This window comes from Euphorbia lathyris, chromosome 2, assembly GCF_963576675.1.
Source record: "Euphorbia lathyris chromosome 2, ddEupLath1.1, whole genome shotgun sequence".
Taxonomy (NCBI): domain Eukaryota; kingdom Viridiplantae; phylum Streptophyta; class Magnoliopsida; order Malpighiales; family Euphorbiaceae; genus Euphorbia; species Euphorbia lathyris.
This window is the reverse complement of record NC_088911.1, coordinates 99,273,812-99,301,621: the sequence shown is the minus strand read 5'-3', so window position 1 is coordinate 99,301,621 and position 27,810 is coordinate 99,273,812. Positions and strand designations below refer to the sequence as shown.

The window sequence follows — 27,810 nt, the reverse complement described above, 5'->3', positions numbered from 1 at the left end:
ATAAATTATTTACTTTATCTTAAGGGAAATGTATGCGGGATTTTAGAAAAAAAAAAAAGTGATTTTTTTTAGTATTTTCCTTTAAAAATAACAATAATAAAAATGGAGTTCGAAAGAGGGTGGATTGCCGATTGATTGTGGAAGTGGGTTTGGTTTGGAGATGAAGGGAAGAAAGCAGCACAGAATCCGAAGTTCTCCGCAGACCCAATTCCCTGGCCGTGACGCTATTCCCTTCCACTAGCATTTCCTTTCATCATCTTCTTCTTCTTGCAAACCCCAATTTCTTGTTCCTTGCGGATCGTATTTGCTTCAAGTTTCAATGGGCTCTGATGCGTCATCAAGTTTTCGATCATCTTCATTATCCGACGCCTCCATTTTACCCTCCAATACTCCTCTCCTCTCCGCTTTCCTCGCCTTCTCTCTCGCTCAGTTCCTTAAGCTTTTCACCACTTGGTAATTTGTTTTTCCTTTTGTCTCTGTCGATCTGTACACTAATCTTCTTTAGTTCTTCCTGGGTTATTGAAATTTGAATTAATTAAATGTAATCTGTTTTACTTTTAGTCGATTTCAATTCACGTTGCTGCTTATTATGTATGCAATGAGGCCTTGTAGAACTGCATTGTTGTTTAGGACGGAAAAAGAACTTTCAGTTTGAGAGCTTTTCATACTATCCTTTTAAGATGTAAATGTATTTCAACTATTTGTTATATGTTATTGTCATGCTTCGTTGCAACTAACCAGGCAATTCTTTTTCACTTGTGCATAATTCATTGGAGTCGAGAGGATGAGTTAAAAATCTAGATCAAATGATATGAAGTGAAGTTGTGAGAGTGGGTTTTGCATCTTAATCTTTCATGAAGAATATGGCTCTAGAGAGAGAAAAAGGGAGATGACTTCTTATTGCTGTATAATGGTTAGGAAGTCGAGGTCAGGTTTTTCTTGAAAAAGATGCGAACTTTATTCATTGTTGATGCCAAGAGTTTCATCTCTTATGGGAAAGGTTTAGTTTCAGGAAAGTAGAATTGTATACTTTTTGGATCCCTTTGCATTAAGGAAATCGTGGATTGATATTATATGCATTTTGTAGATTTTACGATTATTTATTTAAAAAGATAGCTAGTATAGTTGATTTAAAGTAAGATCTGGTTTGTATGTTAACTTGCTTGACGGATGAGCGTAGAATGGAATTTGGAGAATTATCATTTTTTCCCCGATTCCTTCAGTTCTTGTTCCATATACCATCCTAAATGTGCAGGTTCAAGGAGAAGAGATGGGATTCTAGAAGGATGCTTTCATCAGGTGGGATGCCTTCATCACATACTGCAACTGTGAGTGCTCTTGCTATGGCTATTGGTCTACAAGAAGGAGCTGGAGCCTCTACATTTGCTATCGCGGTGGTTTTGGCATGCGTTGTATGTATTTTACAACCAGGTGTTCTTCATGCTTTTGTGTTGGCATGCTAAATTGTGAAAAAATTCATTGTCTTTGATCTGCAACTTTTCTTTTGCTCTGTTGTTATCTCTAAGTGCTTGTATTGTATTTCTGAGGTATGCTTCAAGTCAATAGTCTGGTTGCTAAGCTGCAGCTCAGTCAAGTGATGAATAACCTGCACAATAAGGATGTGTCAATATTATTTCTAGACTGTTGGTATCTTCTGGAAATGTTACCTGAGCAAACTTTTCCTAAGCTTCCATGTATATGTACCTTCCACATAATCTTGCCTCAAAAGGAGAGGCCTTTCTGCCTTAATAAATTACCATCTTGTTGTTTATGGTGGTTTATTTGTGCATGCTCATGCTCATTTCGTAATCAGTAGCGTCCATATGTCATTTATACTGAAGCTTCCTGGTTGATTTATAATTTTCTGTAGGTTATGTATGATGCTACTGGAGTTCGACTTCATGCTGGTCGACAAGCTGAAGTAAGATCATACTGCAACTAATAATTTTTTATTATATGCATATACGTTTTACTTGATCATTCAATTTAGTGAGAAATCTAGTGATGTCTGATAAAGCATGAATTCTCTTGCCTCTGAGAATAAATAACACGAACAAGTCTTGCAACTCAGTAGAACTCATCAGCAATATGCAATGATCTTCATTTTCTAAACTAGATTTTGTGTCATGAATAGGATACCCATGTATTTTAATGGATTGCCTTGATTTTATTCATGTTTCCATTCTCAAGTTTGGATTGCTTTGATGTTATTCATGTTTCCATTCTTAAGTTGTGGTCACTTGGCATTCCCCCTCTCATTCTTTCTATGTTAACTGGGGGCTGTGCAGTCTTGGTGAAAGATAGCTACAATATTGCTACTGGAAATCATTATATGATGGATGTGTTTTGAGGAACAAGATTTTTTGGAGGCGACTTTGCTAGTGACATTCTTATTTTACTGATAATTGTGAAGCATCTACTATTAAAATAAATCAAATAAATTGGCATAGTTCTGAACAAAATTTGCCAATTCAATGATTGGTTTTGATCGTTTATTAGCCTAACTAGTTTGTAAATTGTCATGCTTATGGTTCAACATACACTGGACCATAGTTGTGAAAGTCGAAAGGCGAGCCGAGGCGATAAGGGTAAAATATCGCCTTGAGGCGAGGCGAAAAACAAATTAGAAAAACACAAAAAATAAACCCATAACTCAAATTGACTAGTTTAACTTCTGAGATCATTTGAATTCCCTGCCTTTACCTCTTGCACATACTTCCAACAAGGATCCGTTCTTGTTGTCGCTTTCAATGTATTAGAATCATAGTTGCCAAATCGAGATTCGACTCGTGAATCGAAATCCTATTTTGTGAATCGTGACTCGTGAATCGAACCGAATCGCTTCAAATTCATAATATTATAAAAATAGAATATTTACCATGTTGAAGTCAAAATATTATAAAATATTAGTCTAGAAATGCAATTTTAGTGTCAAAAAAAAAAAAAAAAATCATATCAACCAAGTAGTTAAAATTCAAATCCAATGCAAATGCAATCCCAATTCTGTTTAATAACTTAGTAGAGACGAAGAGTTTGAATTTCTGACTCTATTTTTTTGCCTTGTTGTCTATGTTGCACGGAAACGGATACGGAAACTGAAACGGAAACGGATACGAAACGTAATTTCTGAAAAACATAGGAAACGGAAACGTGGGGAAACGTGTAAATATTAAAAATATAAGGCATATTTATAAATATTAAAAACATAATAGTACATTAAAAAGAACAAGATTGAAGAACAAGATGAAGAAAGTCTAAGCTCAATTGGGATTCAAGAGACAAAGATTATAGGAGAAACAAATATGGGTAAATCCTTTAAATTGAAGGATACAGGGAAGGAATAATCTCTCAAATATGAAGTTTCAATTTTTCTAATCTTAGATTGAATATAAATTGCAAAATAGAAAGTTTAAATTTCCATAATTTTAATCGAAATAGGTAGAGAAAACCGTTTAAAAATTGAGAGACGCGTTTCATATTTTGGGTAATTACAGAAACGTGCCCGGAAACGTTTCGTATCAGTTTCCGAGAGTTTCCGTTTCCCACATCTGCCGGAAACGGGGAAACGCATGTCACGAAGAGTTTCCGTGCTTCATAGCTTGTTGTCGACTTGATAACGCTGGAATGAAGCTAGTTTTAGTTGATAACTTAATAAACAACAATCGGACTAGAGAAGAGTGAGTTTAGTAGTTAGTGTTGTTTTAGTTTTTGATGAATGGAGATGAAGATCCGACTCGAAATAGGGCTGAATCGAATCAAATCGTATATAAGATTCTGTTATAATTTAGATTCGCCTATAGATTTGGCTCGAAATAAAGCTGAATTGAATCGAATTGTAAGATTCGAATCGAGAATCGTATGATTCTAACAACTATGATTAGAATTACTAATACTCATGTCCAAAAGCCTGCAAAATTTGGAAAATTTGACACTTATAAGCTACTGTTTCATACACTTTCATACATTTTAACAAACTTTCATACAGTTTCAGACACTTCCACACATTTTCACTTCACACACTTTCATAAACTTTCATTAACTTGCATAAACTTTCATAACAGTAGCATAAACTTTCATAACAGTAGCATCAACTTGCATAAACTTTCACACTTTCATAACAGTAGCATAAACTTTCATAACAGTAGCATTAGCATAAACTTTCACACACACTTTCATAAACTTCCATAACTTAGTAATAATAACAGAAATCACAAAATTTGGGCAGCATAACAGTAGGATGAAGACGAAGAAAAGAAAAATAGAAGAAAGGAGAAAAGTATAGAAAGAAAAATAAAATAAAAAGGAGGACAGAGAAGAGTATAGTATAGAAAGAAAAATAAAAGAAACGAGAAAAGACAGTACCTGTAATCGGTGGTGGGTGGTTGCCGGCCTTCTGTCGATCGATGATGTTGGGTGGAGAGGAAGTTTCTGTCTCGATCGGTGCTGTTGTGGCTTTTGCTTTTATTTTTTTTTCTACTTTCAATAGTAAAGTTTCTGTTGTCTTAACTGTAGCATACCACTTGAAGTGCAGAAGGCGACCGCCTGGCCACCGCAGGCGAGAGCCTTCCAGTGCAGAAAGCGGGGGAAGCAATGCCTGGGTCGCCTCTCGCCTCAGGCGACCCAGGCGATCACCTTTCACAACTGTGCACTGGACATGCTTTGTTCCCCAGGAAAAATAAATAAAAATAAAGGTGATGATGCCTAGACTACATAAAACACTCAGTGACACAATACTATTAAATAGCTTGAGCTGTTGGCAATATCTTTGATTTATGAAAATGTAGTCTTACATATACATATAGTCTTATTATGATACTCGGAGAAAGATAAACCAACATAGCGTAGCTACCTTGAACTGCCATGCATCAACCCTGCTCAGAAATTTTGGGTGGTATTTGAGTGCATAAAATCTTATGGAATTCATGCCAACCAGTGATTACTTGAATACTGTTTTCTTCTTGATTGTGTTCTTTTTTCATTTTTTTTGGTAAAGAACATCAAGATTGCTGCTGAGGTGGTATAAACTGTTTTACCCACATTTTTACATTTAAAACTCATATGCATTACGCTTATTGCAGTTACTAAATCAAATTGTGTGTGAGCTGCCTCCTGAACATCCTGTCTCCAATGTGAGACCTCTTCGAGATTCACTAGGTCACACTCCACTGCAGGTAACATATATTCTTATTCTGTACCTAGACATTTATGTGGGATAATGAATCCTTCATGGCCAGGACCACTTTTAATGATCATCAAGATTGCAACCCTTGCGCCTAACGTATGGATAAAAAAGACACCTAAGCTGTTGTCATTTTGCTTTGCTGGTTTTAAATCCTAGGCCATTCGACAATGATAATTTCTCTTCAAATGATGCACTATTACATGTTTTTTCTATCTATAACAGCTTAACTTAGTGATTCAGTTTTGGATCTGCTGTCTTCGTGCAGTTATCCAATAGGCTAGTTTTTATAAATTTTAAATTTGTTCAATGAGAATGCACTTCTATTAGTAACACCAGTATGAAGAGAAACCTTTGGAACTTTTCTTTCTTTCTAAAACAATTTGACGAGGGATTGTTTTTGGAAGTTTAACTAAAACTAATACAACTTGTACTGCTTTTCTGAATCAATGAAGAACTCTATTGTCATGATTCTGTTTTTGTTCCACGAAAATTCCTCTACCTCATTGTGTTTATTATGTATATTATGGCATTCTGGTTCAGGTTGCTGCTGGTGCTGGGCTGGGATTTATTGTAGCGTTCATCATGAGAACTCCATGATGATTGTCAGTTTAATGAACACTAACAGGTTCTTCAAATTCGGTGGAGGATTCGAACTTTGCGCATATTGTTGTTGTACTCTTTGTAATTGCCAGAGCTAGAGTTGTGCAATAGGTTGGTAGCAAAACATAGTTGAATGATGTGTATAAAGTTAGTTAGTTGCACACCATTGTCTGATTTAAGTTATTTACTTTATGTGGTGTGAGCTTCTTACTTCCAATGTTATATATAAACACTTTGAACTCGTTAAAGGTTCCTATATGCTTTGTGAAATTGTAAAGATAAATATTGTTTGATACTGAAATATCTGTTGGAGTATCAGGTTCTTGAAATATTTGAAAATGGACAGAGGAGACTGGGGAGTAACAATTTCTATTGCAGCCTGTTCGTTTTTTCTTTTGAAAATGAGATCAATCATTAATATTTTTATTTATTTTCTTTTGCAGAAGGTGCTAATAAATCTGGGTTTTAGTAACAAACTTGGGATTTGTGATCCCGGGTAAGATCGGTTCAGGATCATGGGATCCTTTTCTATCAGATAGGAAGGGCTGTTGCACAAAATGTATGTATTTCTACGTAATTGTCCCATAGATCCTATATCTATCTATATGAAAAAGAAATGAGAACGGAATGAGAACGGAAACAAGTGATTTTAGTTGTACTTGCCGTTACTTAATATCTGTTACTTTTGGTGTTTAATCGTTCTTTAGTGTCTCTTACTTTTGGTATTTCATTAGGATTGACAAGTTTAATTAGTCTTAAATTTAAGATAAAATTAATTAATTAGTACTAAAATATTCTTATTTTGAGATTTGAGAATTCTCATTATATTAATAATTATAAAATGAAAAGATGAGAGTAAAATTGAAAAATAATAAAAATTTGGATTTTTTTAAAAGCCACAAATAAAAAAGAAACAGATATAAATGAAATTTGATTTGAATATAAAAAATGAATGAAATGCTTATAATTTAAGCATGAATTTCTTAATAATTCTTTTTTTTATATGAGCTAGAAAATTTGGAATTTTATGAGTGTATATAGAAAGAATTATTTCCCGAACAATTTTTGCTAGCTAAGGAAACTTTGACACAACAATTTTTTTTAGGAGTTCTTCGCAAAGTCTTGGACGAGCATAATCAAGAACTGCTCATTCCGTTTTCAGTAGAGGAAGTTAAGGCAACCTATTTAGCTATACATCCGGATAAGAGTCTGGGTTTTGATGACCTGAACCCGATCTTTTACCAGCGTTTTTGGAACATAGTTGGCTCTGATGTGATTTTTTGTGTGTTTGTCTATTCTTAATCATGGTCAGCTTCCTCTCAATCTCAACGATACTTTTGTTGTTTTGATTCCGAAAAAGAAAAATGTGGACCGTGTGTTTGACTTTATACCAATTGCTTTCGATAATGTCTTATTCAACATTATTGTGAAAATGCTAGCAAACATATTAAAGCAAAATTTCCCTTCACATATTTTTGTAATTCAAAGTCCTTTTCTTTCGGAAAAATTGATTAGTGATAAAATTATTGTGGCTTATGAGGTACTACTATCTTCAAACTGGATATGAACAAGGTGTATACTCGTATTGAATGGGGCTTTCTGCAGAATATGCTCATCAAATTGGGGTTTAATGCTACTTGGATCCCTTGGTTAATTATGTATGTTACCTCTATGTCTTACAAAATTTCCCAAGACGGCCAAGAACTCGATCCTATTACTCCTACGAGGGGACTTCGACATGTCGATTCTTTATCTCCATTTCTTTTCCTCATTTGTGTTGAGAGTTTATTCTATTTTATTAGCCAGACTCATTTACGGGTTCGAAATGGCTAATTCACCTCCGAGGATCTCCCACCGAGATGATAGCTTTTTTTTCTTCGAGCCCTCAGTTGAGGAATCTAAAGTAGTGCAAAGATGTCTAAAATCCTATGTAGGGCTTTCAGTCAATGTGTTAATTTTTAAAAATCTTATCTATTCCTTAGCAAGAATGTCAATCCTACTATTCACAATAGTGTTAGTCAAGAGCTTCAGGTTAAAGAAGTTTCCAATTTGGGGTATTATTTGGGAGCTCCCATTGCTATATGTAGAAGCAGAACTCACATGTTCAATTTCATTAAGGATAGAACATGGCAGAGGGTTAATAATTGGTAGGAAAAGATCATTTTCCGAGCGGGTAAGAAAGTTTTTATCAAATCAGTTCTTCAATCCATTCCCATTTATGTGATGACCAATTTTCTTTTACTCAAGTAGCTGTGCAAAGAGATTCACAAACTTCTTAATAGGTCCATAGGTTCTGGTGGAGTTCTTCTAGAAGCTCGAACTCTAGGGGTTTACACTAGAATGATTGGACGAAATTGTTCTCTCCCAATATTAAGAGTGGTATTGGTTTCATGAGTCTGAGAGTCACTTCAACTTAGTTCTCCTAGCAAAACAATGCTCGAGGATTTTACAAGACCCATTCTTCAGGATTTTATGTTTAAGAAGGAGGTTGTGTCCTTGGATCGGTGTTCTGCTGTCAGCAGTTCGATCTGAGTTGATAAATGGAGGAAACCAATTCAAGGGTCCCTCATTTGCAATGTCGATGATGGGGTATTTTCTTTGGCAGGCTACTGCTCTTTTGGTGCTTCTCATTTGTGACCATTTTGTTGGCTATTGCTCAACTGCAAAAATGGGTGCTTTTAAGGCAATTTTGATGAAGGGTTTGTTATTAAGGAGGCACTTAACTAGATTAAAGTAAGTGGTAGGAGACTCCCCATTCAAATCAAATCAGATTTTCTAACTGTGGTTCAACCTATTCATCTTTTCACCCGCGACTCTTCTTATTTATCTGATGTTATCTCGGATTGTGTTGGTCTTTTTAGAGATTTAGATTTCATTTTTATCTCGTTTGTTAGATGTTCATGGAATTTGGGAGAACATGCTCTTGCAAAGGTTGTCACTTCTGTATTTGTTTGCAATGAATGAGCTTGTTCGCTATATTTTCTTATCGATGTTCTTATTTTAGATTTGTCTTAATAAAGTTGTTTATAAAAAAAAGACCTTTTATAGTGGATTGAATGTAATAGATCCGATTAATAAAAAATAGAAATATATCACTTCATTGGAAAATGATTGGAAAAAAAACAAAGTATACGATTATTATATGTTTTATTAGTAAGGTACAATGGATCAAAAACATAATAAAATTTCTATTTAGAATCGAAGTGAAACTTCGATATCATTTAATTTTGATAAATTTAACAAAATGTCCTTAAACTTTAATTCTTGACAAAAAATTTATTATAACTGTTAGTCCAATAAATAAATTTTATTTACTTATGTAAATAATAACTTATAGTTAATTTTAGAGAAAAGTTTCAATTAGAATAAAATTATGTAGAAGAAAAAGAAATAAAAGCATAAAAAATAAAGCATCAATAGGCAAGCGGCATGTCGTGTGGCCTAATCGACACGACATGTGACCGACTCCCTATCCCAAGAGAAAAATCAACTTTCATGACGTTCGAGTTTATTTTCAACATAAGGCAAGCGGCACATCGTGTGACATAAGTCCGCACACCGTATGGCTTACATTTTCAGAACACATTGTTTAGTTTCGATCAATCGGGCTTCTCCAACGCACACCAAACGTCACCATGAGTTAACCCATGAAACCTAACTCCTCCTCCTCACACCTATGCCTAGCCTTAAAACTCTCTCTAACCATAAATTAGTTGGGTGATGTGAGATGGTGAAAATCTGAGAGAAAAATAGAAATATATCACTTCATTGGAAAATGATTGGAAAAAAAATATATGATTATTATATGTTTTATTAGTAAGGTACAATGGATAAAAAACATAATAAAATTTCTAAAGTGAAACGTTGGTATCATTTAACTTTGATAAATCTAACAAAATTTCCTTAAACTTTAATTCATTGGCAAATTTTTTTATTATATCTGTTGGTCCAATAAATAAATTTTATTTATTTATGTAAATAATAACTTATAGTTAATTTTAGAGTAAAGTTTCAATTAGAATAAAATTATGCAAAAGAAAAAAAAATAAAAGCATAAAAAATAAAGTATCGCCAGGCAAGCGCCACGTCGTGTGGATGACTCCCTTTTCCAAGAGAAAAATCAACCTCCACGACGTGCAAGTTTATTTTCAACACAAGGCAAGTGGCACGTTGTGTGACATAAGTCCGCACACCGTGTGGCTTACATTTTCAGTACACATTGTTTCGTTTCGATCAATCTGGCTTCTCGAACGCACACCAATCGTCACCACGAGTTAACCCACGAAGCCTAACTCCTCCTCACACCTATGCCTAGCCTTAGAATTCTCTCTAACCATAAAGTAGCTGGTGATGTGACATAGAAGCTAGGGAAGTTGAGGGAAGTTAGGAAGAAGTTAATGAGGTGTCAAATTGTGGTGAAAATCTGTGAAAAAAATAAGAGGTAGTGAGTTGATTAAATACCACAAATGTCACTACAAAATGTTATAAATAGACCTTCAATCATTCATTAATAATCACTCATTCAACACATCAAACCACCTCCCAAAAGCTCCAATGCTTAGTTCTTAATTCTTTGTTCTTCAAGTTCTTAGTTCTAATTTTCTTTTTTTTTGGCTCTTTTAGCTTTAATTTAAGTTTTTAATAGCTTATTTTCAAGTTCTTTCCATTTGATTTAGCAATCACTTTCCAAATTTATTTTTCCAGCTTTTGTTATAATTCGTCCAGTTATTTTTCAAGTCCGTTTTCATCTATTTAAAAGTTTGTTTTTGCATTCGATCCCCTCTAAACATTTGTTCCTGACTTCCTGAAGTTAAATTTAGCCTTTTACTTTGCCCAATTTTATATCTAGAAACTCCGTTTACAAGCTGATCTTTGCACCCTAAATCGTTTTAGACATTCTGTTTCCAGCTTTTAGCATAATTCGTCCAGTTATTTTTCAAGCCCGTTTTTATCTATTTAAAATTTGTTTTGGCCTTCAATCCCTTCTAAACATTTGTTCTTGACTTCCCGAAGTTCAATTTAGCCTTTTACTTTGCTCGATTCCATGTTCGTAAATATTTATACGGTCTCTCCAAAGTTGAAGGTCAAATCTGCCTCATACTTGTGCTCTAAAGCTGTCTTTTTGAGGAAAACTTGAGATAACCTTTTCTGACATTCTTTCATATAAAGCAGTCGGTGAAGCTTAAGGTAAGGTTATGCCGTTGAAGATCGGTATCCCTTCCCCACCAGGAAACTATGGTCTTGCCAACTACAAGTCAGAAATTTTCTAGATCAATTCTGCAATTGCCAACCGACCGCGGTGCTTCAAGGACTTCAAGCCGACACCAAATTTAACATTTAGCCGAGATAGCTATTGTGGCTCCGAGTTTGTCGTTGAATTTCAATTTTTATTGTTATTTCATTTCAATTATGTATTGTTTTGTTTTTCTAATTCAATTGATTTATACCTTTATTATAGAAATATTTCAATTGTAATCAATTTCATTCTTTTACTTCTAACAGATGTATTCAAACTTACATTTATATCAATAAATGCCATTTCCCCCTAAATCTTGTGTCAATCTCAAACTTTCATTTCATTTACTTTACCCATCTTTAATTTATTCGTATTAGGTTAAATAAAAATAATTTATCTAGCAAAGTTTCTATAACGACGCTAGAGACCGAAGATAGACTTTTTCAATCCTTGCGTCCCTCACCAGTCGCTTCATTAGATTTCAAGTTTTGATACGCAATTTCATAAACTTAACCGTTCATTTTAATTGAAAAAATAATTTCTATAGCATGCATGCACTCTAACCACACGTGATAAGGTTGAAAAGTAACATATTCACAAAATATCGTTAACAATAACAATAAAAGGAATAAGAGTCAAATTTGATCAGGAAGTATATATTTGACCATAATATACGAAATGGTACAAATTTAATCATAATAATTTTTTGGGTAAATAATTATAAAGTCCTTATGTTTTTGCTTAACATACTAGTAGGTCCATCATATTATTATAAGGTCCTTAAGTTTTATTTTAATCAACTCTTTAGTCCTTCCATGTATTTTTATAGATGAAAGTCCAAATTGCCCCTAGTTATTTACATAAAAAAAACTTATTTTTTAGTTTCAAATTTAATCTAAATAGTTTTAATAAAGTTTATGAAGTATATATATACCGAAACTTATAATTGTATATACAAATCATTAAAAATGTATTTTTATTGTCTTAAATTTTTATTTTTTTTAATATAATATCTTTAAACTAGCATTAAATATTAATTAAAAAATTTCAAAAATCATATTTTTTTTCTTCATTTATAAAATTTATTACAGATAAATAAAGATTACGTTTTACAATTTATATGGTTTTGCTCTTATTTTGATAATTTTTGAAATATTGTTGATTCATTTTTTTAGTCAATAAAATTTAGGCTACTAAATTAAATTTCTATAATTATATAAAATTTAATAAATTAATTACTCAATATTGTAGAGATTATGTAATATTATAGAGATTATGTAGAAAAAAAATATTGTAGAGATTATACAGGAAAAAAGAGAAAAAAACATAAAATAGAAAAAATAGATGTTTTATTATTAAAATATAGAGTAAAGGGTAATTTTGGTATTTTGAAATTTATTTAGTATAGTTTGACCATTGACTCAAACATAAGAACTAAGAAGTTGATGAAACTAAAAACTGAAGGACTATATAATTATTTCTAAAAATAGAGGGACTGACTAGTGTATTACGTAGAAATTTAGGGACTTTATAATTATTTACCCTAATTTTTTTTTATGTAAGATCAATTTTATTTCTATATTTTTTTTGGGTAGGAATTTTATTTCTATATTAGTTACACATTAAACATTTCAGATATTTTAAATTTTCTATTTTCTGTGATTATATTATAATGGCAAAAAGCATCATTAGGTCCCTGATATTTCGTTTTTTGGTTCATTTAGCCCTTGATCTTTTATTTGGATACATTAAGCCCCTGATCATTTATTTTTGGTCTCATTAAGCCATTTATGACCAAATTAGTAATTTTGAAAATAAATTCGGTTAACTGACTGTTATTCATTACACCTGCATTCAAAATTTGTAAATTTTCACTGTTTGAAAGCAGTTTTGGATGTGTAATGTGGTTGTAGGAAAACTGTTAAAACCTTAATTCAAACTGTAAAAAATATTTTTTTTAATAATTTCAAATATAGATGAAGTTAATAACGTATTTTTAACAGAATTAGATATTCATAACTTACTAATTTGGTCATAAAGAGCTTAATAAGATAAAAAAATAAATGATCGGGGGACTTAATGTATCCAAATAAAAGATTAAAGGCTTAATTGTCACGTCCGTTTCCAAATTTCTAGAATTTTATTAATATATATTATAATTATGGAGTATGTGATTTTTATGTGGTATTATAGGAAAAATTTGGAGTTAATTCGATGGGTTTAGGTGTAAATTAAAAGTTTCGGATAATTATTAAAAGATTATATAAAGATGGAGGACCAAAAGAGATATTTGCCAAATTTGGCCAAATGTTCCAGAGGATACGACGACCACCATTATCTTTTCTTTTTCCTTTTCTTCTTCTTCTGCAAATTCACCGTTCTTCGCCCGTTTCTCCACCGTTTCTTTGATTTACGGAGATTCGACCGTCCAAATCACTTGAAACTTAAACTATAGCATCTTTAGGCATAGATCTAAATCCTAATCGAAGAGTTTCTGAATTTCGGAAGTGTTTGGAGGGGAAACGTCTTAGACTGATTTAGCAGAGAATTGAACGAGTGTATTTTCTTCAATTCATAGCTAAGGTAAGTAACTATCAACTATATTTTGAGTTTTATATATATAGATATATATATATATAAGCAAAGAATTTCCAGAAATTGATATTTTAGGGTTATGCCGGAATTTTGTAAAATTGAGGTTTTTCACAATCTTACGTTTTATTGTGAAATTATAGTTCAAATGAACTATTGACTATGTTTATATATGAATTACAGATTTTACTTGGTTATGTTGATCTGAGGTTTTCGTTGATTGATTAACTTTGGAATTTTATTTGATTAAAGATTGATATTTTGAAGAATTGAACACTTGTGAGCTTGATTATGATCAAGTGAAGTATATACATATACACATATATGTTTTTGGTTTCAATCTATATATATATATATATGGAATTAAATGTTTGGTATCCATTGAGAGTAGTCCGGTATGGTGAATTTAATTTTCAAAGACCATATTTAGTGAGAAATATGGTCTGTGTACACAGTCTGAAGACCTATTGGGTATGGCAGAGAAGTGTTGGGTAAGACCATATGGGATAGGCAATGTTAAGAGACGTCTTGTATATGTTGTGAATTGTGATTTGAATTATAAGGGGATGAACTCAAGAATGGATACAAGATTATATATTTTTGGTTTTTGGTTTAATACCTTGATCCTATTACGAACTTTAGTTTTGAGTATATTTTACAAGGTTTTGATTAAATCCTTTATAAATGTATATATATGTAGTTATATTAAGTAAAGTTGATTTTTATAGCTGATAGTTTCTTATTGAGATTTTTATCTCATGTTTTCCAAATGTTTTTATTGTTTTGTTTTAGGCGAGGAAGTGCAAGGTACCGAGAGGGGTACTCGATCCTAGGGCGAGGTTCGGTTACAGCTACGAGGTGCAAGTCGTCTCTAGGGTATTGTATCCATTTTGTTCATGTACATATATGTGGATAGTATACGGACACTTGTATAACTTGTTTTTGGCAGTGTCATTTTGTTTGGTTTGTATTATCTACTGGTATATCTATAATTAGCTGGAGTCGAGAACTTATGGGATAGTGTGATATCGGTTATGATTAAGTCATAACTTTGAGCTAGTGATATAGAGAATGGTCTATATAGGTGCTGCTGGAAGATCAGATTCATACCTGAATCTTGTGATGCATTTTTTCGACCAGATATAGGCCGAATCTGTCATGGAGTCCTAAATGAAAGTTCTTTATTTTTATCTTATGTTTCCAGGGGTTTTTGAATCGCCTTAATCGGACTCCGTATGAAAAAGTTAAGCTGGAAACGATATATGTTATTCATTTTAGCTTTAAACCAGAATTTGGTTTTTGATTTGATTTTTCTCCTTAATTGAGAGATATTGCTACTGGTTTATATAATAAGTCAGTGGTAATGTCTCACCGTCTTATCTGATCTTATTTTGGGTCGGGTTTGACATTTTGGTATCAGAGCATAGGTTTAATCTATATCCATAAGTGGATATATAGGTAATATAATGTGATTCTTTGTATTTCTTGTGTTGCACACATGACATTCATGCATATCATATATCTACATATAATTATAATGGTGTCTTTATCATATAGATGCATTCGAGACGACCGCGTGGCCGACCGCCTCTAAATAGAGGTAGAGGTAGAGGTAGAGATGAGGAAAGAAGAGAGTTAGGATGGGGTCTTGAGGGCATAGGGGATAGTGAAGCCTCTAATGCAAGAGTTCCACCCATTAACCAATCTCAAAGACAACAACGACCATCACCTCCACGTCGACCTGTTAATCTTCAAGCTGAACAACCTGCACCATATGTGGCTCCACAAGCTGCAATGCCACAAGTAGTACAACTTGAGCCCCGAGCTTTAGTTGAAGCTTTTGTTACCATGATGGAAACACGGGAAGCACATAGAAGGCCCAGTGAGCTGATTGAGGATGCCAAAAATTGTGGGGCATTTGATTTCAAAGGTATAATTGACTCTGGGGAAGCAGATAATTGGTTAAAAGCTACAGAAAAGGCCTTTAGTACTATGCAGTTACGGGATGAGGATAAAGTCAGGGTTGTGTTTGGTTTATTACATGGACCAGCAGATGCATGGTTAACTCGAGTCAGGGGTTTGTATCCTGAAGGTTTGAATTGGGGAGTTTTCAAACGTGAGTTTATGAGAGAATATCTGACTGAAACATTCCAGAAAGCGAAGAGAAATGAGTTCTTTAATTTGAAACAGGGGACTATGGCTGTGAAAGAGTATGTGGACAAGTTTGATGATTTATACCGTTATGCTAGTCAGTGGTTTCCTACTGAGGAAGTGAAATGTGAGAGATTTAAAGACGGATTGAGCGCATTTTATCAGAATGAGCTGAGTTTATACGAGGGTGTACATTATTTTATGTATATTTTTATGTATTAAAAAAAGAAATGCCCTTATTCGTCTTTTTGCACAACCCGCTATTATCAATCAGCTAATTTTTACTAAACAGATCTACAAACAGCTAGTCAAATCAGCTAATCAAATCAACTAATGTAATCAGCTAACAGCTAATTCCCAAACAGCGGGCAGTAGTAAATTTGACGCTTAACCCAACATAAGATAAAAGGGATAAATGAAGGCTTCAGATGTAACTCGACGTCGTTTCAACATCCCATTTGCTTGTCCAGTACGCAAAACTCATCATTCGCCAACCACCTCCATTTCCCTCCCACAGAAATACCCAAATTCAAATAACCATTCGATCCAAATAGCTCATTCCAAGGCTCACCATCTCCGGTCGCCGACTATTTCCTTCTTCCTTCGCCCAAATAACGACTAGCATGAGCGTTCACATGCCGCCACTATGAGCCGAAAAGACACCAACGCTGCTGCTTCTCCTCCTCCTGAACCTTGTCTTAGCAAGGAACAGATAAACGAGTTGTTTCACAACTGCATCAAGCTTGCTTTTAAAAATGTCAGTATATACATACTACTCTTTATCTCTTTCCGTGGCAATTTTTCATCGTAAAAAATGCTTAATTTTTTAAGAGGAGGAAGTTACATATTAGTTGAAATTATAGTTTCCATTTTAGCCTGTAACCATTAAAAAAATCAGCACTTTTCACACAATGTAGAAAATAAATCAGAAGAACACATGGGAGCTGAAGCTTATAGACCACCTTAGCGAGATCATTAAGGTTGAAATAGAAGGTGATACTGAGACTAATTTCCAAAAGGTTCGTATGATTTAACAGTCTCTTAAAGAGATTCCATATTTATGTGTTGATTAGTATGCTAATTTCTCTGATTATCGATGGGGCAGGCAAGTTACACACTGGAAGTAGGAATGAGAATATACTCTGCAAGGGTGGATGCTGTGCTCTCTAAGGCTTATGAGGTTCTTGGGGCGATCAATCGAGGTGGGGTAGAAGATGAACAAGGTAGAAGCATTGCTTAATCTTATAATCCAAAATAAGTAAATAAATATAAATTAATGGAAGGGGAGGGAAGGAGAGGTGAGGTAGACTGAAATTTTGGAAGGAGAAATAATCAATTTTGCTTGATGGAGGTGAAGGATTCATAAGGTTAAATAAGTTTATTTTGAAGGTTTTGTAAAACATCATCTTCAAATTCCACTAATTTGATGGGACTAATAATGGAGGGTTTAAAACCTTCAATTAACCTCTATTTGATCTCCAAATTTCCTTCCCTCCTAATAAGTTCCTTCCCAAGCAAGATTAGTTATCTAACTTCTATTTTTTAACCTCCTCTAACCTCAATACAAGCAAACCCTAAATGCTACACTACTTTCAGCTTTATAAGTAGTATAAAAACAATTTTATGCACTTAAGTTTCATAACCTACCTTTATTTAACTTACTAATACGAGTGAATAAATATTAGATGATTAATTACAATTTTCAATGAAGTTTGTGTTGGGTTTGTTAGAATATTTATAACGTCAAGTTAATTTGATGTACTTTGTGGATTCTTATACATGATAAATAAGGGGTATTAGGAAGATAAAAAAATCTAATTTTTATAAAAGGAAAATTGTCTATAATTTGGATTGATCAAAATAGTAAAATGGTCTATCAATTTGGTAGGGGAGTCACATGGTAACATTGATTACAACACTTAATTTAACCGTGTTTGATTTCTCTTGAGATTTCTTTAATTTTTTCTGGGTAGGCGGTATTTATGTTTTAGGAAAATTTCTAAAATGGTCCAGGACCAAACTGGTCGTAGACCATTCTGATGATGACACAACAACGTAAGTGCTGATGTGTCACCATCTAAGTGGTCTAGGAGCAGGTGGTCCCGGACCACTGTTTCCGTACCATTATAACATAGTGATTAGTATTACTGAAGGGACTTCTGTTTCAAGAATATACAAGTCTGAGTAATTTCAAGTGTACCCTCCCATCTGTTGGTTCACTAGGTCTCTTTTCCTTTATTTATAGTGAATGGCTTCCTATAGAGTAGATTTGCTTATGGTTAATACGATATGAATATGTAGGTGGACCACCTTTGTGCCTGTAGGTAGTTGGTCATAGAATTTTACTAAATTATTTAATGGAGATTTTCCTGGGTCACATATCTTAAGTGGTGAACTTATATTTCTTCATGATGTCCTACCAAAAGTGAATGGATAAATGATCAATGATGAGTTCGCATGTCAAAACTGGAAACTTAGTATTTTCTTGTTTCTGTGATAGTTGATGCTGGTTTATGCTCATGTTTATGATTTTGAAACACAGAAATATTCCAAAACAATTCCTTGTTTAGCCTTTTATTTTTGAACTAATATCTGTTTGTACTTTTACTATTTGTTTCTTTTATTTGAAGTTTTATTGAACTCTCTCTCTCCCTTGCATTATATGAACCATAGTTGTGTTTTTCTTCCTCTTCTCTCTCTCTCTCTCTCGTCTTGCACACATAAACACAGACAAAGACAAACATATAAACACCCATCTCTCTCTCTCTCTCGCAGATTATCATAGAAAATATTTACTGCATGACATAATAACCCCAGGCAAACATTTACTTCTATGTTATAAATTATATGGGAATCATGCAGGTAAACTACGTTGTCTTTATTTGTTACCTTTCAAATTGGAAATTTGCAATAGAAGGCTAGCCAATGGCTATGCTGGAAAAACTGACAATATATGCCAATGTACTTCCTGAAGATTTTTTTGCTCCTTCTCAATTACTTATTTTGATTCAGATCGTGCTTTAAAATAGCTCTGGCATTCATACATTATAATCAATTGTGTTTCTTTTCCTTGAGTCATCTTTTTTAATTACATGTGTTCATTGTTATGGATGTAAATATCATCCATTAACATATAATATTTTCTTCTTGCACAGAAGAACCATATTTCTTCACTTCCCTAATGTGGTGCTTTGGTGACAGTGGCTATTCCAGGGGATGACAATGTCAGGAGACAGCATGATGGAAATCATTTTAAGAACAACCTTGAGAAGAAGGTAAACATTGTTACATTCTATTTCCTTGGTGAAATATTCCTGCATATGCATTGAACATTCGTGTGATGCAGATGTTATCATTGTCAACGTTGGAATCCTCATTGGAAGCACCAAATACGAAGAGGCATGGTGGTAAATGCCTATGCTGCTTGTCCATTCTATATTTTATTTTCCATTCAAGTCTTGCTCGTGACATGCTTTCTTGGTTTTTCCAGTTGCTTTTGCAGTGGATCCTCTTTATTATCATATATCTGCACAATTTGATGAAGGTGGAGCTAAGGGTCTCCTGCTAAATAATCTTGGAGTATATGGAGAATGCCGGGTTCTCTTCGATGCTTTTGAAGTGGCAGGGAAGTTCAAATCATGGTCACACCACAATGGTAATCAAGATAAGATTGATATCTCATTTGCCAAAGGTGTGCAACTAATACAAGCCTTTGTTAAATTTCTATTATTATGAAGGAAAGCCATAATTCTTTTCTCACAAATAACTCCTTTGGCTCATCATTTTTCAGAATCTATTGACAAGATGCTGGAGAACATACTGGCGACCAATGAAATTTCTCCAACTCTCAGGGAAATTATCCGCCTTTTTGATGAATCTGAGATAATTATTCCAGGCAGGAATTTTGATGTGAGAGCTGATGGCTTTGACACTAGTGAAGTTGAAAAGGACAATACTTCGTTTGTGAACTTCAAAGCATGGACCTCTAATCCTGATAACGAGACAAATGATTTCCATGAGACCTGTGCATGTGATTCTTTCCTTCAAAGTCACCAAAAGGTGTTTGTTTCATGCTATATATGCAGTCGTTGAAGTCCTAGTATTAGTTCGTATAAATATAATGCATGTTATCTTTTGTGGTGAGGAAAATAGGTAAACATTGGTTACTTATACAAGCTTGGTGTGTGTTTTTAGGAGAATAAATCAAGTACAACGTCTGAATCAAGTGTAGATGAAGGTCTAGAGAGTTGCACAACTTTTTTGTTTCAAGGATTGGGATTTACTTCACAGACAAATATGTGGGCAGGTCCTGATCACTGGAAATTTCAGAAGCACAAGTGTAAGTATAATCAAAGGCAAAGGATATGTTATTTTGGTTAATTCTTTTGGTTACTTATTTCTGGTATCCTATTTGTAGGTCCAGAAAGTATTCCAGTTCCAGAAAGTGGATCAGCATTCAGTACCAAGAGACAGAAAAGAAAGAATCCTGTAGAAACAGACATCAATTTCTTGATATCATTGGACACGGAAAGGATTGATATATTTGCTCTCCCCAAAAGTCCTGATTCTTTACTGTTATCTTCCAGTCCAGCACCGTTTAGCAACATGCTTCCAGAAGATTATCATTATCAACCAGAGAATCTTGTGAAGTTGTTTCTTCTTCCTAATTTTCTGGTAATGTAAGTTTTTTTTTTCCCCCATTCTATGTTCTGAAAATTGTTTCTATCTACGTCATGCCAATTATGTGAAGTTGAAAATTTGTTCAGGTAGTGTCTTAATGTTATTCTCAATCTATGAGTTCTGGTCGCCTGGGTCAAGCTGTTTATGCATGAATATTGTGCTCATTTGGTGGAAAATGAAAGATTAATCAACTAAAGATATTTAGTAGTAAATCTGATCTAAAAATGACCTGAAGTATGCAAAACTGCGACACCAGAGTATTACTTTTTAATAACTAGATTGATCTTATTGTATTACTCCGATAATTTGTTAGGTGCATATGCAGCTTTTCCATGATTTTAGCAACTTGTTGCAAAATTCGTTTTTCTTGTTCTCCTGTCTTGGTGCAAGTCTGTAAGATTTGATAGGCATAAGGCCATCATATTTCACGTGCTAACAGTAATGCTTATTCAGTTTTAACTTTGAACCAACTTGTTCCTCTAGCTGCGCAATAGTGGTCGTGTCAATGTCCAATAATGTATTATTACACACTCATCGGATGTAGCTCTTAAGCCATAATAGATTGCCACAGTTTTGGCAATATGACAATGATTTTTTCACAACGTTTCAACTGAAAAAGACAATCACATTGCTTGCTGGCATTCCTGATTATGCAATCTGCACAGGCAGTCACATGGCAGTTTATGCCGAGGTTCTGTTACTAGTTGGGTTCAGGTTAAATGAGTTTGCTCTTCACAACTTAGTTATTGTGTCGCCCTATATATTCAAATTTCTTTTTCAATAGTTTTTTTTGCTGGTGTTATTTAATAATTTTTTTTTTTTCTGTAGTGTATGGAAAAGAAAAAGAGAGAACTTATAGGTAAGAACTTCCCCTGAAGACTCATGCCTATTATATGTTTTCAAGATTTATTTGATGCTGCAATGAGTTTATTCTTAAGCACAACAAATGATATAGGGAATATTGTCATATTGATTTTGCATGGATTTGATACATAGAATATGGATATGCTTAGGTAATAAGTTCATAGTAGGAGATATAGAGACTTTAACAATGTCATGATGTTTATAGCTAAAGTAACTAATAAATAACAAATCTAACTTTGATTTTCCAATTTGATTCATATTTCTTTTGTAATAATGTATGTTGTAACAATATAAAATTTTCCCTTTCAGAAGTGAAAAGAAAAGTAACTCCTAAGTTTCCTTCATAACTAGATCAAGCATTAATGTTCTCTTTGAAATGATAAAGGTTTTATTAAGTTATGTACACCTGTTACTGAACTCATCTCTTCTCAACCCAACCAATTCTTAATCCTAGAAGCTAATTGGACCAACTATGTGAAAATATGAATACTTACAGCCATACATTCAGTCTGGTGCCTTATAGATACTGTATTTGACGTGAGCTGTCTAATTCCTTTTTGTATTGTTGTGCTAATTATCTTAGCATTTAATTTTTCAGATGACAAATTTTGGCAACAAAGGGATGATTCTGATGAAGCATTGCCTTCATGGGACAATGAGAGAGTTCTTAGTGGCCAAAGTGATGATGGATGTTTTCAAGGTGGGGAAGATGCTGAAGAACTTGTTTCACAGCCTCCCAAGGTTTGTTACTTTTCAGCTTACTTTTCTTCATTGGAATTTAATACAAAAGTAAGTTATCCAATGTTGTTAGTTATATCAATGTGTTCCTGTGAGTGTTTTATACGAGTGAGAAACGAGATGCCCTCTCTGTTTCTAGCATTACAAAAAGAGATCACTCTTCTAATGGTTCAAAGAAACTGTAAACAAAGGTGTTCTTTTTATTGAGCTATGAAATCTGAAAAAGTTATTACTTTCTTTCTTCTTCTATTTTAAATTCTGATATTACCCGTGGAAGAGATTATCCACTTATTTGTTCCATTTTCATATAGTTAACTTCATTAGAATTGCAATTAGGTTGATAAGTTTCATTAAAGATTGTTCAGAAACTCTTGCTGACTAAATATGTTAATGTTTAACATTCAGGCAAATAAAATTGAAGTTCAGTATGATAGAACTTCTAAACAAGTGGACATGCAGGCTTTGAAAGAAATGCTTTGGGATCACATACAAGAATCTATTGAAGTGCCTGAAACAGTGAGCATTTTGTTTTACTTTGTCAGATTGCATACTATAACATGCATGACAATATCATATGTATAGGTACGCTTGCATTTTCTATCTGGCAACTTTACTTTAGGAACATGGCAATTTTGCATGCCGTATAGATTTCTAAATTTAAATGAACGCTTTATGCTCAAGGATAATTGATTTTGAAACTTAGTATACTAGAGCTTCACAAGATGTTCATCTGCTGGGGAATGGTCGAGTTACATTTTCAATTTTCACAGAAAACTCTAACAAGATAAAGAAAAACAGTTGCTATCTATTTGTCAGAAATTGCAAATCATTTAACGGCGGACTCTTTGCTCCCTTGTCTTTCCTCCAAAAAATCTAATTGCTGAATGATCGTAGACTCCTTTTATTTATGATTTCAAAAGTCAGACTATTTTTATGAGGAACATAGACTATGGGATCAAAGTCGATATCTATATGATGTTGCAAAGAGGTACCTACAATCGGTTCTGATTGAAGCCTATGCTTTCTGTTTTTATGCATGAGCTGTATAATAGAATATATTAATATAATGCAGATCATGCATACAGGCCTCATTTTTAGTCACTTCTTAATTGAAAGTACAAGTTAGTTTATCAAAATTATGATGCTGCTTCTTTTATAATAAATTTATTGCTGTAGATTGGACCTTTCGTAATTTTATTCCTCTTGTTGGACATCACAAATTTGCCTTCAATTTCTTTTTATTTAATCAAAATTTCATACTCCATTTGATATTATTTTGAGAAAATTTTTTTTTTCTTCTTTATAGAAGATTTGCGAAGACAAGGTATCTTTCAAGCGTGTCTTGGCCACGTTTCATTTTGAATCTCGAGCTTCAGCTACAAAGAACATTTCACCTCATGTGAGCTTCATCTGCCTTTTGCATCTGGCCAATGAGCATGGATTAAGCATTCATGACTGCCCCAGTTTGGATGACCTCATTGTACAGCTTCCTCCATGTCGGAACATGGATGGCATGGCACAGTTTTCATCATAGTAAAGAATTTCCGTAAGTATGAAAACATAAAATTAAAAGATCATATTTTTTGTTTTTGTGAAATTTTCTGCCAATGAGGACTTATATATAAAAAAAACTCCACACGTGAGTGTCACTTGGTGGCATTTACAGCTGGTCCTAAGCCCATATAAAGGAGGAAGGTTGTGGTAGGTTTGTGGCAGCCAGCTTAAAACTTAGCCACATCTTATGGACATGAATTCTTGTAGCCGACCCCGAATCATTTCGGGACGGCTTTGTTGTTGTTGTTATTGAGAATTTATAAAAAAACATGATTGTTTCTTTTGGTATATATGGATCCAATTAATCGGTTTAAGGTTGATCAAATACCATTTAGGTAAAATCTCACCCAACTAAGATAATATATGCTAACATAAGTGTTTTTTTCTTCTTATTGCAGGGAGGTGAGAAATGTGTTCCCCTGTTGTATATACACAAGAATGTCTAGCTACTTCGAATTTAGTATCATCTGAATTCCATTTTAGAATTTATTTTGATCTAGATGATGTAAAGACTTGAATGAACTTAGACCCTTTTTGAAAGATGACTTGCAGTATCTAGTAGACCCAACCCAACATTATAGGTAAACACTTACAATCTTATCAAGAAGTGTACTCCATTTTGTTAACACAAGTAATGAAATGAGACATGATGAATGATAAAGTTTGCCATTTAAAAGTTCCTGTGGAATTACCAGCAACCTTCCTAGTTTGTCTCGTTCCCTGTTGTGTTGTTTGGCAAGAATTACCGTGTGGAATACTAGCAAGAGTAGGTTTACCTTTCAATTAGTTGATCAAAATGAAAATGACCCAAAACTGAAAGAGGGTACACATATCAAATTGGGGGATTAATTGGTATTTAGTTACATCACTGGATAAGGATACATTGCATCTTACCGCTGGTTATTTTGGTCATGATTATGTAATTGGTTATCTGTTTTGAAGGAGAAATTGCCATTTGAAGCCCAAAGGATAAAAGGGAATCATTTAGACTTCTAAAGAGGTAAAGGTGTCCAACTTGGATTAATTGGTTGAGGTTTTTGTTAGGGCAAAAAGAGATTATAAGAATCTCCAGTTCCATCTTGGTTGATGTTGCCACCATTTTATCCAATAAAAAAGAAAATGTGGCCCCTCGGTCAATTGACTAAATCTTCACCAATGGTTGTGATTATCTAAACTAAAAGTGACAAAATGGATAAACTAAAATTTGCTAAAAAGACTGCCATTATCACTGAGAAAGTAGAGAAAAGAAAAGCATGCTTGCCCTTTTCAATTTTATTGAATTGACCCACTTTTATTGGGTGACGGATAACAAAGAAAACTACTAGGTGAATAGAAGCAAATATAAAATTGAAGACCTCTGGGAGAGAGATTGGGCTTTATTCTGATGGGTCATGGCCTATAGACACAGACATGATATGATAATGTGACTTTGTTTCAATGTCATTAGAAATTTCAAAAGATCAAATAGAGGTAGCTGAAAAGGGGTGAAAGAAAGCCATTGAAATGGACCACTCGAACACACTAGTAGGGCAAGTGGAGGGCACAAATATTCTTCAAGGGAACCACATTTGACGTCCAATTCCAAATTTTTTTTAGTCATTGCTCAAATTACAAAAAAATTTATATTCATTTTTTATTATTGAAGAGTCTATCTCTACTCTTAATCCACTGTTAGTAAATATAACAATACTTAATAATTTTTAATGATTAAATAATAAATAAAAAGTGAATATGAGAAGTATTGTTGATAATGATGATACGATATTAAAAGTTAATTTTTTATATTATTTTTAAAAAAAATAACTAATAGATATCGTAATGAAACATTAAAGAGGTGAATCCGTGAGTGATCCAAAATGCAAAAGAAGCTTTGGAACCATGATGAGCGCACAGTTCTAATCGACTATTTTTAACTTGAACTTAAAAACATTTCTGGACCATTAATCCTCTTAAAATACTTTTTGATATAACCCTTAATATAGGTACTCTAGAAAGCTAAAACAAGAATGAAAATGTATTTTACTTTATTTAATTTGGTTTGTAAGTGGGATGATAGAGTAGTAGAGTACAGTTGTGTTGGTGGTGTTGATAGGTTAAAGAAAATAGAAAAGATGAAATCAAATGAAAAGAAAAGAGAATATTCTTACTTTAACCGACCTTATCACCCATCATCCATTTGCATATTCTCTTGTCCTTATATTCACAAAACTGTTTACAACTAATTCAACTTGGATTCCTTATCCTTCTTCCTCCATTTCTCTTATTTTATTTTTATTACTATCTCTTTCTTTTTATACGATAATATAATACGATCTGTTTGATATAATTATTATTTTTATACCATTTATATCATATTTATTCACATGAAATATATATTTACGAGATTGATTATAGGAGTTTTAACTACTTCAAAAAAATCTCAATGATATATAGAACAAATAATCTGTTTATATAAATTTTAAACGATTTTACCTTATAAATTTGGACATCAAGAAAGAGTACCATTTAAAGTTTCTTTGTTTTTAATCAAATAGAGATAGATATGTATTGAGTTTTCAACATTCAAAACCTGGATCGGCCAATATGCTTATGATATATCTCATTTGAGCATTGATATCTTATATTCTTTAAAGTAAAGGACCATATGTTGAAAGATCACTTTAACAAATGGGCACCTAGACTCTGCCGACTATTATCATTAGATATTAAAAAAAAAACATAAAAAAATCTACGCCATGCATTTTCCTAACTTACCAGAAAAATTAGCATTTTGGTTAATTATTTATTTCTGGACATCTTATATTACCAAAAAAAATAAAAATAAAAGTTAGGGTGAATAATTTAAATTTCTGGTCAAATATATTATATATCAGTCGGCAAAAAGCATCATTAGATTCCTAAGGTTCATTAAGCCCTTAATCTTTCATTTGGATATATTAGACCCCTGATCATTTATTTTTTTGTCTCATCAAACCCTTGATGACCAAATTAATAAGTTTTGAACATGTGAGTCGGTTAACAGATTGTTATTCATTGCACTTGCATTCGAAATTTTTATTTTTTCACTATTTCAAACCAGTTTTGGATGTGTAATGTGGTTATATAAAAACTGTAAAAACCCTAATTCAAATTGTAAAAAATATTTTTTTAATAATTTCAAATATAAATGAAGTTAATAACGTTTTTAATTACATGTTCACGATTTACTAATTTGATCATCGATGGCTTAATAAGACAAATAATAAATGATCAGAGGTTTTATTTTTTTTGATCTTATGATCAGAGGTTTTATGTATCCAAATAAAAGATCAATCGCTTAATGAACCAAAAAATGAAAGATCAGAGGCCTAATAATGTTTTTTTCCTATATCAATACTCATTATATAAGATTAACACATCAGGGTCTCCCTTTATTTATCCATAATATCAAATTGACTCCTTAAACTTTAAGGGTGTCTTGTTAACTTTCTAAACTTGCTTAAAATATTTCAATAATTAAATTTGTTAAGAGAACTTCTACTATAAATTAAGTGTAATATATCCGACCAATTAAAAAAGGGATGAATACCAATTCATGAAAGATGATTGGTGTATTGCATGACCAATCAAAAGAAATAAAGATGTACAAGTCGTATTATTGGATTGGAAGAGTGTATTGCACCAGGAATATACCAGAATTTCTAGTGCATATGGCAAAATAATGAAAGACTTGAACAAATCAGAACGCTTAAGTTAAGCAAGTTCAGTTAGATATAATAGATCATTGTAACCATTCTAATGACTAAATATATCACTTTAATAAAGTTTAGAAGATGAGTTCACTATGTAAGCAAGTTCAGAAGTTAATTAAGGAGCATTAGAGAGGTTTATTGAACCATGTTACACATGATGTATTAAGGTTAATTTTAAATATTTTAATTACATTTAGCTTCTTGTTTCAGTTAGAGAGGTTTTATCCAATAAACATATTGGGAATTTTTTTTTTTTTTTTTTTGAAATTATTGAGTAAAAATGGTTTAAAAAAGAAAAGAAAAACACCATATAAAGAAATTAAAAAAGGTAATACAAGTGTTTGAATGGTTCATAGAATTAGGTTATAATAGGACAAAGTTAAAAGTATAGAAAAGATTATTCTTCAACCTCTTACCAACACTATATATATGTGATAATAAGTCCTTATGCCCCCTACTCAACTACCACAACCTCTTCCTCC

At 33.0% G+C, this 27,810-nt stretch overlaps 2 protein-coding genes and 1 long non-coding RNA gene across 4 annotated transcripts; all 3 read left to right on the top strand.

Annotated features, from left to right (window-relative positions):
* The first annotated feature begins 103 nt into the window (after window positions 1-103).
* LOC136219113 (uncharacterized) lies at window positions 104-6,404 on the top strand. Of its 2 annotated transcripts, XR_010684049.1 has the most exons (6): window positions 104-453; window positions 1,256-1,412; window positions 1,871-1,921; window positions 5,079-5,171; window positions 5,723-5,893; window positions 6,226-6,404. XR_010684049.1 is itself a non-coding variant. In XM_066006367.1 (5 exons), the coding sequence occupies exons 1-5, from the start codon at window positions 320-322 to the stop codon at window positions 5,777-5,779; spliced, it is 492 nt and encodes a 163-aa protein (XP_065862439.1). In that variant the 5' UTR covers window positions 104-319; the 3' UTR covers window positions 5,780-6,100. The 2 variants fall into 2 exon arrangements, 1 of the variants encoding a protein (XP_065862439.1); XM_066006367.1 differs by lacking the exon at window positions 6,226-6,404 and having other exon boundaries at window positions 5,723-6,100.
* Window positions 6,405-13,419: 7,015 nt separating this feature from the next.
* On the top strand, window positions 13,420-15,327 carry LOC136216581 (uncharacterized). Its single transcript, XR_010683342.1, has 3 exons — window positions 13,420-13,601; window positions 14,403-14,486; window positions 15,168-15,327. It is a non-coding gene; the product is annotated as an uncharacterized lncRNA (long non-coding RNA).
* Window positions 15,328-16,294: 967 nt separating this feature from the next.
* Window positions 16,295-24,392, top strand: LOC136220771 (condensin complex subunit 2-like). Its single transcript, XM_066008554.1, has 14 exons — window positions 16,295-16,518; window positions 16,679-16,780; window positions 16,867-16,984; window positions 18,963-19,036; window positions 19,108-19,168; window positions 19,252-19,452; window positions 19,552-19,820; window positions 19,956-20,100; window positions 20,179-20,435; window positions 21,270-21,300; window positions 21,904-22,046; window positions 22,449-22,559; window positions 23,350-23,589; window positions 23,996-24,392. The coding sequence occupies exons 1-13, from the start codon at window positions 16,408-16,410 to the stop codon at window positions 23,575-23,577; spliced, it is 1,851 nt and encodes a 616-aa protein (XP_065864626.1). The 5' UTR covers window positions 16,295-16,407; the 3' UTR covers window positions 23,578-23,589; window positions 23,996-24,392.
* Window positions 24,393-27,810: the final 3,418 nt, after the last annotated feature.

Coding starts and splice junctions, on each gene's coding strand:
- LOC136219113 (XM_066006367.1), top strand. CDS start 320: ATGGGCTCTGATGCGTCATCAAGTTTTCGATCATCTTCATTATCCGAC. Junction 1,922..5,078: donor ATGCTGGTCGACAAGCTGAA/GTAAGATCATAC, acceptor CGCTTATTGCAG/TTACTAAATCAAATTGTGTG. Junction 5,172..5,722: donor TAGGTCACACTCCACTGCAG/GTAACATATATT, acceptor ATTCTGGTTCAG/GTTGCTGCTGGTGCTGGGCT.
- LOC136220771 (XM_066008554.1), top strand. CDS start 16,408: ATGAGCCGAAAAGACACCAACGCTGCTGCTTCTCCTCCTCCTGAACCT. Junction 16,519..16,678: donor TCAAGCTTGCTTTTAAAAAT/GTCAGTATATAC, acceptor CACACAATGTAG/AAAATAAATCAGAAGAACAC. Junction 20,436..21,269: donor TTCTTCTTCCTAATTTTCTG/GTAATGTAAGTT, acceptor TTTTTTCTGTAG/TGTATGGAAAAGAAAAAGAG.